This window comes from Charadrius vociferus, unplaced genomic scaffold, assembly GCF_000708025.1.
Source record: "Charadrius vociferus isolate BGI_N301 unplaced genomic scaffold, ASM70802v2 scaffold528, whole genome shotgun sequence".
Taxonomy (NCBI): Eukaryota; Metazoa; Chordata; class Aves; order Charadriiformes; family Charadriidae; genus Charadrius; species Charadrius vociferus.
In genome coordinates this window covers 264,346-280,617 of record NW_009649559.1, presented here as the reverse complement: position 1 = coordinate 280,617, position 16,272 = coordinate 264,346, and the positions used below count along the sequence as shown (strand labels likewise).

General features: G+C 41.8%; 1 protein-coding gene across 1 annotated transcript in view; it reads left to right on the top strand.

Annotated features, from left to right (window-relative positions):
- The window catches only part of HSDL2 (hydroxysteroid dehydrogenase like 2), a 15,287-nt gene extending 916 nt beyond the window's left edge, over positions 1–14,371 (top strand). Inside the window, exons 2-11 of the mRNA XM_009890022.1 lie at positions 3,767–4,008; positions 4,441–4,539; positions 4,665–4,779; positions 7,174–7,277; positions 8,224–8,322; positions 10,873–11,067; positions 11,561–11,629; positions 12,988–13,173; positions 13,711–13,839; positions 14,259–14,371. Coding sequence (XP_009888324.1) covers positions 3,767–4,008; positions 4,441–4,539; positions 4,665–4,779; positions 7,174–7,277; positions 8,224–8,322; positions 10,873–11,067; positions 11,561–11,629; positions 12,988–13,173; positions 13,711–13,839; positions 14,259–14,371 — 1,351 coding nt within the window. The remainder of the gene's footprint in view (positions 1–3,766; positions 4,009–4,440; positions 4,540–4,664; positions 4,780–7,173; positions 7,278–8,223; positions 8,323–10,872; positions 11,068–11,560; positions 11,630–12,987; positions 13,174–13,710; positions 13,840–14,258) is intronic.
- Positions 14,372–16,272: the final 1,901 nt, after the last annotated feature.

Below are 16,272 nucleotides of genomic sequence, written 5' to 3'. Positions count from 1 at the left end.
GCTGGAGGCGAGTCCGGGAGATGAGGGGGCAGGTTTTAAGGGGGTTGGAGGGGGCTGTTTGGCAGAGGTCCTGGAAATCTTCCCCTGAGGATCGTTTGTCAACGTCCTTGAGCGGAGCGTTTTGCAATGGAAATAGTTGTCAGACGACTTTCGTCTAAATTGGGTGGTGTATCTGTAATGTTAATGTGTATTAAACTATTTTTATTTCTTATTCCCAAGCCAGCGCCTTCTTACCTGGCAATCAAGTTTTCTTCCAGTATAGAATCTTCGTTTAGAGGCATTTTCTGCCTTTCCTCAGAGCCAGTACTGCTAATAGGTGGGACGATAAGTTGGTATTATTTGTTCCTGTGTGTTATAAACAGGATTATTCATTAAATTCCTAATGTATGTGTAAACAAGCTGTAAAAATTGCCCCGATGTGGCCTGCAGGTTTCTGTATTAGCAGCCACGCCTGCTGAGAAAGGAACCTATTTTCATTATTTTTCAAGATCCCTGAGGCTGCAGGACACACAGGTGAATTTGACGTTTTCTGTCTTACTGCCTGAATTCAACAGCGGTGGCAGCAATTAAAATGCAACCTTCACAGTACAGGTCATAAGCAATTTTAGACAAGCACATGCTTTAAAAACTTGTAAACTATTAGACTGTTAAGTGAATTAAGAAATAAATCCCAAGTCTTGCAAGCTGCTCAGCTTGCTTAGGAGAGTAAACTGCTCTAAATTCTGGGCAGTTCTTGTGGGGACACTGAATGAACATTTTAAGAGGTTGGTGCATCTGGCTTTGTGGATGCTGTCACACCAACTTGCAGTGGATAAATGAAACTTCTTAAGTGAGACACAATTAGAAGTAAAATTAAAGAAGAAGCAAGAATGTTTAAAAAAAAGAGAAATAAAAGGTGTGTGAGAGTATCAGGTCAGCTCAATGTTTCAGAGGTGATGAAGGGAAAAGGAATTTTTCCTGTTAGTAGGGCTTTGCTTATTTTGGTGAACACTGTTTCTGTGGACTGTAGGGACAGAGGTGGAGATTGTGGAGGTAGAACTGAAGGAAGGGAGCTTCAGAGAGTGAATGTGGTCAGTAGTGATGGTAAGCCTAGGGATAAAAAGGCAGTTTACATAGGCTGGAGATGCAGCTGAGAAAAAAGAAGAGTTGAGGGTGGTGGCCAGTGTGGGAAAGGTTGGAGAGCAAAACTAGAGTATAACTAGAATGAATAGAATATGTTCCCTGACTTTTGAATAGAATAATACTATGGGGAAAGGAATTGAATCTGCAGCTGGACTCTTCCAGATTGCATCATCGGATAATTCAGGTTGGAAGAGACCTTGAGAGGTCTGCCGTTCAACCTCTTGCTGAAAGCCAGGTGAGTTGGGAGGTCAGACAGGGTTGCACAGGGCTTTGTCCATTTGGGTCTTGAAGACCTCCAAGGCTGGAAACAGCTCCATCCACTGCTCAGTCATCCCGGGGAGGACAGTTTGAACCTCTCTTCTTTTAGTTTGAAAGGGCCTGTTGTCTCTCATCCTCCTGCATTGCACCACAGCATGTATGCTTGGCTCCATCTCATCAGTTACTGCATAGGTACGGGGGGCTGCTGCTAGGTCCCCCCAAAGCTGTTCTCCAGGCTGAAATGGCCCTCTCACACAAGTGCTGAGCCTCCAGCCATCTCTGTCTCCTTTTGTAGAACTTGCTCCCATTTGTCAACACATACCTTGTATTAAGGGACCCAGAACTCGTCACAGGGTGTAAGTGCGGTCTTATGAGTGCCAATTAGACGGTCATAATCTCTTCCTTCAGTCTTCTGGCCATGGTGTTCCTGCATCCCAGGATGCTGCTGGCCTGTGTTGCCAGGCACGCTGCTGGCTCACGCTCAGCTTGCTCTCTGCCAAGTTCCCCGAGGCCTTTTCAGGAGAGTGCTCCCTGGCCGTGCAGTCGCCAGCCTGTGTAGTTGCAGTGACTCTTTCTTCCCAAGTGCAGGGCTGTGCATCTGTCCTTGTCGAATTTCACAAGGCTCCTGTTTTGTTGATTGCAAAAGTATTGTGAGAGATGCTGTTGAAAGCCTTGCTTTCACCTACCCCATTGAGCAAAGGGCCTGCTCTTACTACCAGTGTAACAGCAGAAGCCCCTGTGCCCTTCATGTAGTTCACAAGCCCCAGCTGCAGGTGAACTTTGTTTTTTGTGACACCACCCTGACATGCTCGGGTGGTATTTTTGATTCCTCCTTTGTGGCCTGTCCTTGCTCCCATTCCCTGTATGACGGCTTTGTACGTGGGAGCTGAGTCACAAGTTCTCTGCATAGCCATGCTGGTCTGCTGGTACATCTACTTGTTTTCCTGAATGGACCACTCTTGCCCCTGGAGGGGCTTGAAGCCCCCACCAGCTTTCCTCCATTTCCTTCTCCTTCAGAGCTGCCTCTCGCTGGACCCCATTTGCCTCTTCCCAGACTAAGGTAGAATCTGCTGACCTCATATCAGTTGGTTGAAGGTAGAAGCCAGATTCTTGCCTTACTTGACTAAGTTTTATGGTCTGACTATGTATTGCGGAGATGAACTTTCCTCACTGTGCATGTGACTCGACCAAGCAGCAGTTTTTTGTGATTTGCTGTGCTGTTTTGAGATCTTCCTCTGCCTCTCTAGGACCCAGTTTTGCAGAGGGAAGCTGTTTGAAGTGGCACCTGCAGGGCTTCATTGACTTCCTGGCACCCTGGAGATGCCTCACTGTGCCACTGCAGGGGAAGATCCCTCCCCTCTCCCTGCCCTATCCCATTTTTCTGCCTTCTGAAAGCACTTAACCCTCCTAGAGAGTGTTTTAGAGAGGGATGCTCTCGGATTGGAGGGAAAAAACAGACCTGGAGAAACAGTAGTAAGTCAAGCCTGGCCCAGAGTGAAAGGAAAACTAATGCAAGCTCAGAGGCTGGTGTGTAACATTTGTGATGTGAGTGAAAAGTGAAGTTGCTGTAGCACATAGTTTATTTGCATTCTCTAACTGGGGCTGAAAACTTGGACCTCTTGGTTTTTTCCCACTGAGTGATAGAAAGCAACACAAGCTTTATGCAGAACGCTGAAATGCACCTTCCTTCATACGGAAAACCTGTGGTCTAAAAGGCTTTATTGTCAAATACGCTTTTAACACGAGTTGATCTTTTGCTTTTCAAAAATTCAATGACATTCCTTGGGTAAGCCAGACATCTTTCTGACGCTCTAAAACTTGTTAGTTTCTGCAGAGGTTTTGATTGGACCCCTTTTTAGGCGGGACCCATTGGGTTAAATGTGGTTACTGGCAAACTGTTGGGTTTAGTGTAAAACCTTTAAGAGAAATAATTGCCATTTCTGAAAATCAGGTTTTTGGCACTTGCATGCGGCATCCTGCATTGGCATTGTTGTTCTGGACTTTAACTTTATACCACGTTGACACAGCAGTTTTTTGTGTTTAGAGGCTGTGACTAGTAAGTTACAGAGCTGTGTAGGTGTGTTGTCTCGTTAGAACCTGGCATTAATTTTTACAACTTACTCCTTTTCTGTTGGAGAATGTAGCAGCTCTGTTGTAAAGAGTGCGTTGGATCATTTTACAAACAGGGAGAAACATAATTGGGTGACCTGTTTAACCCTTGTGCTTTGTAGTGTTTGCAGACTTGGATAGCAGTCTTGCTTTCAGTAGTACTGTACTTTGCTCTAGCTTTAGTCATTTCTCTTGGTTTTAGTGGCTGCTTTCTTAGTAAAGTGACGAAGGCATTTGTCTGGTTGGAAGACTGTGCTAGTTACTTTTGCCCTTCCAGAGTGTTAAAAATCAATGATTTACAGTTTTTGCTTTGTTCTCCCTCTCCTTTCCCCTCCGCTTCCCCCTTCACCTTTAGGAAACTGGCAGGATGCACTCTCTTCATCACGGGCGCAAGCCGGGGCATTGGCAAAGCCATTGCTTTGAAAGCTGCCAAGGATGGTGCAAACATTGTGATAGCTGCCAAGACAGCTGAGCCCCATCCTACTCTCCCAGGGACTATCTACACTGCTGCAGCAGAGAGTAAGTTGTAAGAAATGAGTGGGGGCTTCAGGTGCCGGGCTGGGTGTATGCCCTAGCTTAATGGTCATACCAGAGTGGAAAACTGCATACACTCTCTTAGCTCCAATTCACCTTGAATAAAATAAGCTTAGGGCTTCTCTTCCATCCCAGGAATGCTGGGAGGTATCAAAATACTGCTGTAATAAAGATGTATGTGTATAGATGTGAAAACGCTATGTTAATTGAGATTTGTGTGTTTACCATACACATTCTTAGTGCTAAGATTTGTTTTTGGCTTCTTCTTTATGCAACATGTAAAAAGGTCACAATTTGAGAGTGTGATTTTCAGTGCTGCCTTGAAGCGTGTCATTGTGTGAGAGATTTTCAGTAGGTTCATGCTACTTGTTCCATCTGAGAGCAAGTTTTTAAATGTTTAATTTTTTAATTGTGCAGTTGAAGCAGCTGGAGGAAAGGCTTTGCCATGCATCGTTAATGTGAGGGAAGAACAGCAAATTATCAATGCTGTGGAGAAAGCTGTGAAGACTTTTGGAGGTATGCTAAGGTGTGGGGGAGACATTAACAGGCAGATTGTTAAAAAAAAAGAGAAAAGAACAGCCTGCCCTACTCGTGCTTTTTGTCTTTAAATGCTAATGTGAAATGGCTTATTTTAAAACCAGGGATTGATATTTTGGTGAACAATGCAAGCGCCATCTCTTTGACTGGCACTTTGGAAACAGAAACGAAGAAGGTCAATCTTATGATGGATGTCAATGTACGAGGAACCTACCTTACGTAAGTGTTGAGAGAGGGAAGCAAAGTAATTGTCACAAAACATATGATGTTATCTCGTTTTTTTCTGAGAAATTGTGTAGCTGTCTTGCTGCCCTGGAGTTGGAGTGCAGGTATTCTATGTGTGCTCACAGGAAATTACTTGGTTATTGGCCAACTGATTTGAAATTAATATTTGCAAGAGTTAATTGCAAGTTGGAGTAAACAGGAACCTTATTACTGTAGTCAGTAAGTGTTCACAAACCCCTCCATGCAAGTAGAAAGCAGAAACTAGTTTATTTCAAATGGAGCTCCCGCTTGGCTTTGCTAAATGCTGTCTGCTCTTTCATGTCAAGTGAAATTACTAACTCTTTGCATACGTTAAGTGCAACACCTCATTTGCCAGTTTCCTTCTCATAAGCTTCTTTCTCATCTTTAGAGACATAATATAACTTACCGTAGTTAAAATAAAAATGATCTAAAGTGTTCTTTGCCTACTTTCAGCTTATCACTTCTATCGTTTATTTAAATTACCATCCTAAGATTTGATTTCACAAGTCCTGTGATCCTTGTTTGCTCAGTTTTTTGGATATCAATTCAGTAGGTGGGATCATCTTTAGATTTACAGGATGTAATTTCAAGTTGCTCTGTTTTAAAATGAAAACTTCGATTTTTGATGGGGTTGTGTTTGAAAAAAAAAAAAAAAGCCCTTTGGATGATGCAGATTCTCTAAATTCAGTTGTTGCTTGATGTGATCAGGATCTTTTGTATCAAAGTTCTATCTAGAATCTGAAAAGTTTTATCTAGTGTCTGTCATTCTCCTTTGTGCAGGTGAATCTGGTTATCAGATACTATGATTATATTCTTTAATATTCTTTTGCTATGAATCGGTGATGGGATTTGCGATTAGAATAGTGTAAAAACACACATGAATAGCACCTTTCTGAGTTACAGAGACACACGCACAGCGTGTAGATAGCATGGAGAGAGAAGCAGGGTGGAAGAAAGACTCGGCTTTGCAGAGTGGAATTTCTGTGCTTCCTCCCTGCGATGTCTGATTTTGAAAGGCTGTAAGTCTAAGTGGTTCTATCCTCAGAAAGGAAAATTGGTTTTGGAGCTTGGCATTCCAGAAAATGCTCTGTGGATATTTCTTGCTAAATCTCTGAATGGGTTCCACTGTATTGCCAGTGGCAAGCACCGTTCCGTCCTCACCACCCAACAGTGACAGTCACTGTCTTGATGGTACATCTAGGTATTCAAAATTGATGGAGAATTCTTAAAATTATATTTCCATTGGGTGCTACTGTGCTTTAAAAAGATTAAAAACAGATTTTGTGTTGCTGCAAATGGAAGAGTATATGAAAGATTAATGCCTCTTAGGGGAAGTTAAAAATGATCTTTGCCATTGCTTTTAGAGCAGTCAATTGGGAAGATCTAGTCAAGCATTTCAGCCTTTTCTTCCCCTTGCTTTGTATGTTGCTTCTGTTTATAATTTGTAGAGATCTGTTTTCAATTTAATGGTCAGAAAGTTATAATAGTTTAGAAAAAAAAGTGTAGATTTTTTTGGTTTTGTGGAGGAGGTGGGGAGGATGTCCCACCTTATGGAGTATACTTGTAGACATATTCTTGGTTCCTGCGCATTAAGAAATTGAGACATCTATTAGTGAACTTCGAATACTGCCACTGAAAAGAGTTGAGACCTCAGGACGTTTAAACAGGTGGTAAATAATTTACTTTACTACTTCAATGATTTTGCAGTTAAAGGTGTCCCTTCTTGTGGCTGACAGTATGTGTGGGTCCTGTTGAAATGTGTGAATAGTATGTCAGTAGTGTAGTCCACTGCGGTGCTGTTCGCTCTGTGAAGCTTGATTAAAAATTCTCCGGCAGAGATCACATGCAAACATATACCCAAGTGCTAGAAGTGAAGTCAAATCTCGTTTTTTATAAAGTAAAAGTTAGAATTTACACGTATCTGTAAATCATAACTTGAATGAAATAGTGACTCTTCCAGTTAGCAGAGAACAGGGTTTCAGTTTTGCTTGGAATATTTGTAATAGCCTTTCACTATATAGTACTATTTCTTTAATGTGCTGTTAAAGAAGAAATAGAAATAGGTCAGAAGAGAATATATCTATGACGAAATGGTGCTCTGCACTGGTAATTTTGCTTGTTGCCTCGTAGTTTTTTGTTGCCCCTCAGTTCGCAGGAATGAATACCAGACCTGAGATAAATGAGTTAGGACAGATTTTTTTTTTGTTGTTCTTTGTATCAGTTAAGTAATTGATACAAGGGAAGGTCTCAGCTTAGTGTTGGACTTTCATGAAAATGAAAATACTGGTCTGCTACTATGGTTTTTACTGTAATTATAGGTGTTCCATAAAATAGGAGGTGACTGATTTGTCTGAATGTATCTCTCAGGTCTAAAACATGCCTTCCCCACTTGAGGAAGAGTAGGAACCCCCATATCCTGAACCTCAGCCCACCTATGAATATGAATCCCATGTGGTTCAAAAATCATTGCGGTGAGTAGCATTCAGTGCCTTTGTTATTATTTTTTGAGAACCATATAAATACCTGGTGAAATGTGCAGGAGTGCCAGTCCAGAATGCCAGATCTTTTATCTTTTGTCCTATGTACAGACTGGCACTAATGGGGAACACCGTTAGTGTTCCCTAGAGTGTTTTGTACCTCACCTAAAAGAAATTTTGTGGGAAAACATAGTGCAGGTTTCATGGCCTAATACGTCCTTTATGTTTTCAAGAGCTTTTTCATGGTAATTCTTAAGACTACAAAATATTTTCTGTTCTAAATAGATTTTGAAACCCCAAATCTACTTTCTTACCAATTCAGCTTCACATTTGGTTTAATAGAGGTTAAAGCTCAATGTTGTCTTTTAAATGAAAATTAATTTTGAGGTGGCAAAGGGACCCCATATTGTCTTGAGGTTCATATTGCTTATTTTAAAACTGTTAAAAAAAGCCTTTCCGTTTTGGACGCTTGTCATGTTAAACTTCTCCAGTAAGTCACAGTTCTTCCCCAACCAACAGTTTCGCCCTTTCCCCCTCCTCTTGCCCTGTTTTCTATAGAATACTAGTTCAGTCATTAGCAGCTACTATGCCTTAGGCCTCTTGAAAAAATTGAGCACTATTATCAATGTGCTGTATATAAAAAACAGAACAAAGCCACCGTATAGCTAGGTTTTGGTCACTGTTTTTGTCAACATATGTGTAGATCTCATTTTATTTGTAGTGAAAAGATCGCAAACTAGTTTGTATCTGCTGGGAGTGATGGGGAGAAGGGAGAGCTTTTGACTCTAGGGAGGTAATGTTTTGTCCCCAAAAACTTATTTTTCCTTATGAACAAATAATTTGATTTTTCTTTTCTTCATAATTAAAGTTTTGATGATAGAGTGTAAATTTTTATCTTACTAGATAACACTAACAGTTTTTTTCATACTTCTTTTCTTAGCTTACACCATTTCTAAATATGGGATGTCCATGTGTGTCTTGGGAATGGCAGAAGAATTTAGAGGAGAAGTTGCTGTCAATGCTTTATGGCCTAAAACAGGTGATTTTTTTTTTTTAATGGTACTAATAACTTTCTGTATTTTGTCTTCTATAGCTGGTTTTATTTTATTGTGAATATACTTCAGACATCTTCTGGAATTGATTCAGGAGACTGAGCAGTTCTTTTGTATGTTCTTTGTTCATCCTGTGTGGGTGCTGGTTTTCATTCCTAGTTCTCACTAAGCCATTGCTACTTTGATCTGAACTCATCTTCAGCTAGATTGCAACCCATTCAACCCTTTCAGTTGGCTGAAGCAGCTATGTAGTACTTGGCTTGTCTGTGCTCTTTCTCATGCACCCAGAGTTTTGGTTTGGACAGAATCAGGAAAGTATTAGCATGCTTTCATTAGTAGGTGTTAAATGTCTGTGTATGTAGTACTATTTAGAATTCCTTAATAGTTAAATTGTCAGAGTGTAGATGGAACTGACAAGATGTATAACTCTGTAAATGCGGAAATAATAATAAAAAAAATCTCCATTACAAAAAATGTTCTTTCAAAAGTTTTATCTTCCAGGAATGAGAAAGTTCACTACTTTCATGTGGTCACCAGAGAGAGAGAATTACAGACTTCCACAGTATCTAAAATACAGTTGTAAAGGTCTTAATTAAAAAGTCCAGTACAATCTCATATAAATGTGATCAGCGTCAGTGCTAGTATGGATGCCAGTATCTGTTGATTACTTCAACTCTTTAAACATGCAAAAGTATGCTGGTAATAAGGTGCCAGGAGCTCTCCATCTATCTAAAAGTGAAAGAGGAAGCTAACCAAAAGGGCAAGGGGCAATCCCATCACTAAGAGTGCATATGAATAATAGAGGTATCCTGGCACGGAACTGGACACTCTTTGTGTGCACTAAAGGAAAACCAGCAGCACTTTATGTGAAATAGGTGGAACAATGTACAGCCAGACTATGAGGCAGTACCTGTTTAAGACCTTTTTGCTTCAGTCTGTGCACGTAGGCATACTGTGGAAGAATAATAGTTGACATTAACAGAGAAGTGGCAGAAGCATGGGCCAGGAAAAGTGAATAGGTTAAGGAATCCTCATAATAGTGGAATATATTCAGGTCAGCGGAACCTGGTAAATTTCATCCGAGCATTTGACAGGATATTCTCTGAACTGTTGGTAGTTATTTAAAAAAAAAAATTAAAACCTTGCAGGACAGATCACCTTTCAGAGGACCAAAGAAAGGCAAATTTATTTCCTGTTCTTGAAAATGAGGAAGAGACCTAGGGAGACTTAGGTGTATGTACAGTATCTCTCACCACTTTTTATTTAGATGTGTGTTTATAGCAGTTCAGTTGATTTGAAAAAAAAAGAAGCTGAGTTTGGTCAAAGATAAATGAAACATAGGGACTAATCCTCACCACAGAAGAGTAAAATAAGGGAGTCAACAATGACATCTACCCACTCTTGCACTTTCCTAGAAGACACTTTGGCAGGGTCTCCCCAGCCAGCATTGAGGAGTGCTGTCCTGTTTCACAGTTCCTACTTTGGAAGTTGGATGATCCAGCTCATATATGTGTGTCCTGCACAGTGCCTGTTCTTTGCTTTTTAAGGGATGTTGGGATCATTTCTTCATCAAAGCTGCTGTTACTTCATGTGTAATGGAAACACTGGAAGGAGGACAAAAGTGATTTAAAATCGGGTTTATCCTTCCACCTCCGGGACTTGCCAGCACCAGGTGTAGGAGAGGATTTGCGAATCTGTCCCAAAACTTAGGGGCAGAGTGTTGTCTTAAACAGCAAATGGGAAAAAGTCATGAAGCAGAACTGTATGAGGGGAAAACAATGACATGGCAAATGCCAAAAGGTACAGCCAAACAGTCTCTCTGTGGAACAGGATGAAAGAAAATGGAATGGATATCTCAGTCTGGAAGAGCAAAGTACAGACTTAGACTGGAACATGCCCCAGCGTTAGTAGCTCCTTTGGGGGAAGCATAAAGAAGACTAATGGAATGGTGCAGAAGTTAGTAGAATTGGTTAATGAAACAACTAGAAGCTTAGGAGATCTGGATTTTATTTTTGGGTCTAACACAGCCTTTCTGTGGAATATTGAACATGTTATTTGAGTTTTTGCTATTTGGTTTCTCATAAACTTAGGAGAGACACTTTGGTATGTCGTGGGAGTTATTGCAAGGCTAAAATTAAGCACCAAGATTTTCAGTGTGATAATCACCAAAGGAAATACCTCTTAATGACTGATGTATCGTACATTCACTTTGAGAAAAATAGTTGTCCTGTTTGTTTTTATTGTCCTGAATAACCTGGAGGAAATCCATGGGGTGAGGCACTGATAGTGGGATAGAGGGATGTGAACGCCATAAAAAATCCTGCCCATGATTTCACTTTGTTGTTCCTTTAATAGTTTTCTGTTTTTCACTGGTGCTTGTAGAGAATTACTTGTTGGTTGGTAGTATTTCATAGCTTTGTCTTCCTACAGTTTCCTTTCACATGAAAGGAAAACAAAGTTTGTGTACTTGCCAGAAACATGGGAATTTCATGTTGTCAGTGTTAAAGCTGTGTTTTCTTACCCTCCAAACTTCCTAGCCATACATACAGCTGCTATGGATATGCTGGGAGGATCTGGAATAGAAAAACAATGCAGGAAAACGGACATCCTTGCAGATGCTGCATATTGCATTTTAACAAAACCAAAAAGTTTCACGGGAAACTTCATTATTGATGAAGTTCTGCTGAGAGAAGAAGGAGTTAAGGATTTTGATGTCTATGCAATCGCACCAGGTAAAATAGATTTTTAAGATGAGAAATAATTTCAGGAAGGAGGAAAGGCTGCATGGAGAATATTAGTATAATTCTGTTTCTAGGGGCTCTTAAATTATTCTGTAAAAAGTTGCTTTGCCTCAGCTTTTATACCTTCCTGGAAGGCACACACAAGTCTATTGAGACTCAAATCATCAAGTGCCTATTAAACTAAAAACAATACTTTCTTGAAAAGAAAATATACCTGCACTGTAGATACATATATTACTATTTAGCAGCTAGTGAGATAGGGTTTTTTTTTCCTTCTTCAGATGTTTTTCCTTGCACCTTTAAGAGGTTTCATGGTCAGATTTTAAATGAACCAAATCTAAACATGTTAATTTCATGCTATGTCTTTCCTTCAAATCATAGTTTATTTACTTCCAAACTTAGCTGTAGTTTCATATGAAATGGATTCCTGTTTGTGCTGTCCAACTTTACTTGGACTTAATATTACATTTTTCCTCCCTTTTAGGTCACCCTCTGATGCCTGACTTTTTCTTGGATGTTGAAAGTGACATGACAACCACGAAACAAGAATATGGTAAGAAAAACACTGTGTGTAAAAGTCAATCTTTCTGACAATAATGAATGCCCTCTCTGTTTCAAGTTGTCCTTTCTTCTTTTCTCCCAAGAGCTTGGACTCCACTCAAGCTATTTGGCAAAAACCCTTTTCTCATTTGGAGGGTTGGATTTATGGAAGTGACTCCGTACCTAAAGCTAGGGAAGGAATGTTACCTCCTGCATGACTTTCATGGTATAAAAAAAATCAGTACCTTATTTTGGGGAATCCTTTTTTAACCATCTGAATTGCGGTAGTGTGAAGGTCACAGGTAAATATTGCTGGAAAAAGAAATTAAATGGCAAACAGCACATCTTGCAGGAGTGACTCATTTGCCTTGCTAAATTTATACAAAAGAACACAACATAGAGCCTCCATTGCTTCCTAGATTAAACTTGTACAATGTACAAAATTTAAATATCTCTTAGGTAAAATGGAGACATTTTCTTTTTAGAAAAGCATTGGTTTTGTTTTTTCAGTGTGTCAAGGAGGAGGGCAACTAAGAATGCTGAGCAGGTTTTGTAGGAGTGCCAAAATAGGGAGAAGAGAAAGGCAGAGGAGGCAAAGTTTGAACAGAGTCCCTCACCCTTGAAAATATTGTTTGAGCAATCGCACGAAGACTGTTCTGCCGGGGATGGATGGAGTCCCTGGGCCTCACAACGCTGGTCTGTGAGTAGGGACTCACAGAATAGCCCTAGTTAGGGCTTTGTTAGTTTTTTTGATACTTATGACACCCAAGAGACTTTCTACAACATTTTCAGAGGCTGTTCATCATGATCAGCCCCGTAAATTGTGAACGCTGTCCTTTATTGTTAAATGTACATGTCTACTATGGTATAGTAAAATGCCAATTAAAGCAATGAATTGATTTACAGCTTAGAAGCCTTTGCAGAAGAATTAATGAAAATACTCATGTTCATGCAAAATAGACAAGACAGAAGTATTTTGAGGTGAAAGTGTTGTTTATTAAAGACACTGATTTGTATTTTGTGAGTGCTGTCAAGACTGTATGGATTGCATTAGAAAACAATTTGCTGTGTAAGCCTTTGTAATGAACTGAGAACACTCAGAATTACAATTTTGCTGTGGTTTATTTTCACTTTTTTGTTGATGTATTAGGATGTGAAATATATTGCTGAATTACCTTTAGTCCTCTACACCTGTTCAGATTCCCAGGTGCAAAACTCCTCCTTTATCAATATTAATACTGAAATAGGAAAATATTCATTTTCCCTACTGTGAAGCTTAAATCTTTTCAAATGGAGTTCTATACACGTGTTTCTACATGCAGTTTTAAAGTGTTTTGCAGTTGAAAGAGAAAAATAATCTCTTTCTTGTAGGTGCTTCCCACGCATTTAAAGAGGAGAAGAAATTAGGCAGACCCCAGCATGAAGCTAAAGTTAACACAGAATCTGGTCCAGCCAAGCCATCGAGTCCTGTTGCAGAAACATTCAGAGTTATTCAGGGGGCGATGAGTGAAGAGTACGTGAAAACTACTCAGGGTGTCTTTCAGTTTGAACTGTCTGGTAAGACCATCACTCATAAAACCTTCCCATGCTCACGCTCCTAGCAAGAGGCACTGGGTATTTTCAAACAGAAACACTCGCACCTGATGCCAAAACAGAGCTGTTCTGTTGTTCTGTTCTGTGTGATGCTCCTTCTCAGGACCAACTTCAGCACGGGCAGGAAGCTGCTGCCACTGCTGCCGTATGTGAGCAGGCGTTGTCACCGTGCTGGCCCTACGGCAGAGGCTCAGCATGATGACAGACAGGGGTGCTCGCAGGGTCAGGTTAAAAGCTGCCACCAGCTCTGTCAGCAAAATGCTGCCCTTGGGCTCTTCTGCCCGTGTCCCTGATACGTGGTGCTGCAGGGCGTCTGCTGAGGCTGGCTTTGCCTGCACACAGAACGTGCGGCAAGTGGTAACTTCTGGCAGAGCACCGCCAGCATATGTAGTATTGTGTAACTGCTCTAAATTTACATGGCAGTGGCCGTCTTGACAGGGAGGAATAGGGAGGGCACAGCACTCCTTGCTGCCTTGTCACCTCTTTTCACTGTCTGTTCAGGTGAGGAAGGAGGCACTTGGTATATTGACCTGAAAACCAAGGGTGGCAGCGCTGGTTTTGGAAAGCCTCCTGTGACGGCTGATGTAGTTATGAGCATGTCGAGTGCTGACTTTGTGAAAATGTTCACAGGTGAGTGACAAAAGCATTTGCCAGGGCGGGTGCAGGTGCTGGGTGAATAGACAGTCTCCTCGTTTTGTGATGCTGGGATGGAGGAACTTTCTGCTTTTTGTGGCTCCTTTTGCGTAGGATAGAACTCCTTGGATCTTCTGGAACTCTTCTGTTCTGTGAACTGGAACAGCACGAAAGCTTATACTGCTTTTATTAACCAGGCATTGAAATTTTAGCAGCGAGTGTAGCTTCATAAAGAATCCACTCAGTCTGTTGGACTTTTCTGCATGTCTGTAATCTGTCTTTCCTAAATGTGCACTGCTTTTACAGCAGAACTTGGTAGCACTATAGCTGCTAGGGCTCGCTGAAGTGGCGTTATGTTTTTCTGTGCTGCCTCCAGTTCCTTTTGGTTTTCTGATGGTTCTGTTTCTTCTTTTTAGGTAAACTAAAGCCAACCCTGGCCTTCATGTCAGGAAAATTAAGGATTAAAGGTAACATGACACTAGCAATAAAGCTTGAGAAGATGCTGACACAGCTTAACTCTAAACTGTGAGGGGAAACCCTTACTAGCAGAACAGTGGCCTTTCATATATAACTGCAATGCTGTTTTAAAGTGGTAATCCTCATTTTTTTCTGATGCAGTATAATAAGTATGGATAAAATGTGAGGTTTTTAGAGAAGAAATAACCCCATCTGCTTAAGACAAGAAGGTGTTTGTCTGTGATTAAACTAATTCCTTCTCAAGAATACACGTATTAGGTTGCAGGTGTTTTCTTTTCTTCTGCTCCTCTGGCTCAATGCAGGGCACCTGAAGTGAGTTTTTTTCCCATATAGTTGCTCACACACACGTGCCATAAAAAAGGTGGGGGGAGCAATTGTCACCCTGCAGATCTGTTTTTGTGATTTAAGTGCCATGCAGAGATTCCTGAGCTGGCTTAGAAGTGGAAGCAATATGATCAATTTAGCAGGGTCCTAATTATCCCTGATTATCTCCCTCTGGAGAAAAGAAGATTGAGGGGGGATCTTATTAACACTTACAAATACTTAATGGGAGGGTGCCAGGGGGATGGGAGCTGTCTTTTCTCAGTGGTTCCCAGTGATAGGACAAAAGGTAATGGGCACAAACTTGACCATAGGAAGTTCCATCTTAACATGAGGAGGAGCTTCTTTACTTTGAGGGTAGTGGAGCACTGGCACAGGCTGCCCAGAGAGGTGGTGGAGTCTCCCACTCTGGAGACATTCCAAACCCGCCTGGACGCTGTCCTGTGCAACCTGTTGTAGGTGACCCTGCTCTGGTGGGGGGGTTGGACTAGATGATCTCCAGAGGTCCCTTCCAACCCTGACCATTCTGTGATTCTGTGCTTCTGTGAAATGAACATCTCATTAATTTTTATTTTTGATTTCCTGAGTTTATTACCTACACTAGTTCTCATTTCTCTGTATTGCATGGAGGTAGGCTGCAGAGACATACCGAGTGATACGTGAGTTTTCTTTTTGTGTGAAGTTACACACACGTGTGTGTGCAGAAGTATACACACACCCCTGCCCCTGTCTGCCACAGACAAGGTGCTGCCTTCCACAGCACCTTCGTGTAGCATTATGAGGATTAACCTATGTCACTGCAGCCAGCCCCTTCCCTTTCCCTCCCTTTGGCTGGTAAAGGTTGAAACTCACTAGTGAAAGCACGCATGGCCCTGCTCTGTAAGTGGACAAGTGCACACATGGTCTGCAACTTTGTGTGATAGCGGCCACAAAGCCAGATGCACCAACCTCTTAAAATGTTCATTCAGTGTCCCCAAAAGAACTGCCCAGAATTTAGAGCAGTTTACTCTCCTAAACAAGCTGAGAAGCTTGCAAGACTTAAGTGAATTAAGAAATAAATCCTAACAGTCCAATAGCTTACAATTTTTAAAAGCATGTGCTCGTCTAAAAGTGCTTATGACCTGTACTGTGAAGGTTGCATCTTTATTGCTTCCATCGCAGTTGAATTCAGGTAATAAGACAGAAAATGTCAAATTCACCTCTGCGTCCTGCAGTCTCAGGGATCTTGAAAAAAAATGAAGATAGGTTCCTTTCTCACCGGGTACGAGGGGCTGAGGTGCAAAGGGAGGGAGGGGTTGGCATACCCGATGTTGGGCAGCATGGCAGCGCAGGCAAGGGCCACCCCAGCGGAAGAGGGCAGCACTGCTGGGCTGTGTGACTGTTCCCAGTCTGGCACCCACACTGAGCTGGGCCCAGTAGCGTGCTCATCCCTGCCTGGGAGCGAGCTGTGCTCGGCTGAGCCACCAGCACGGCTGTCGGCCTGGGGCTCCCTGCGGCGTCCGTCTGTGTGCCCGCTGTGCGGCTCTGACTGCCTGGCCCTGCTCCTGCTGCCAGGGGACCCTGCCCAAAGGTTTCCCTCTCCACCAGGCAGTGTCTGCTCCCCACCATCCTGGTGACTGCACTGGTAACCGC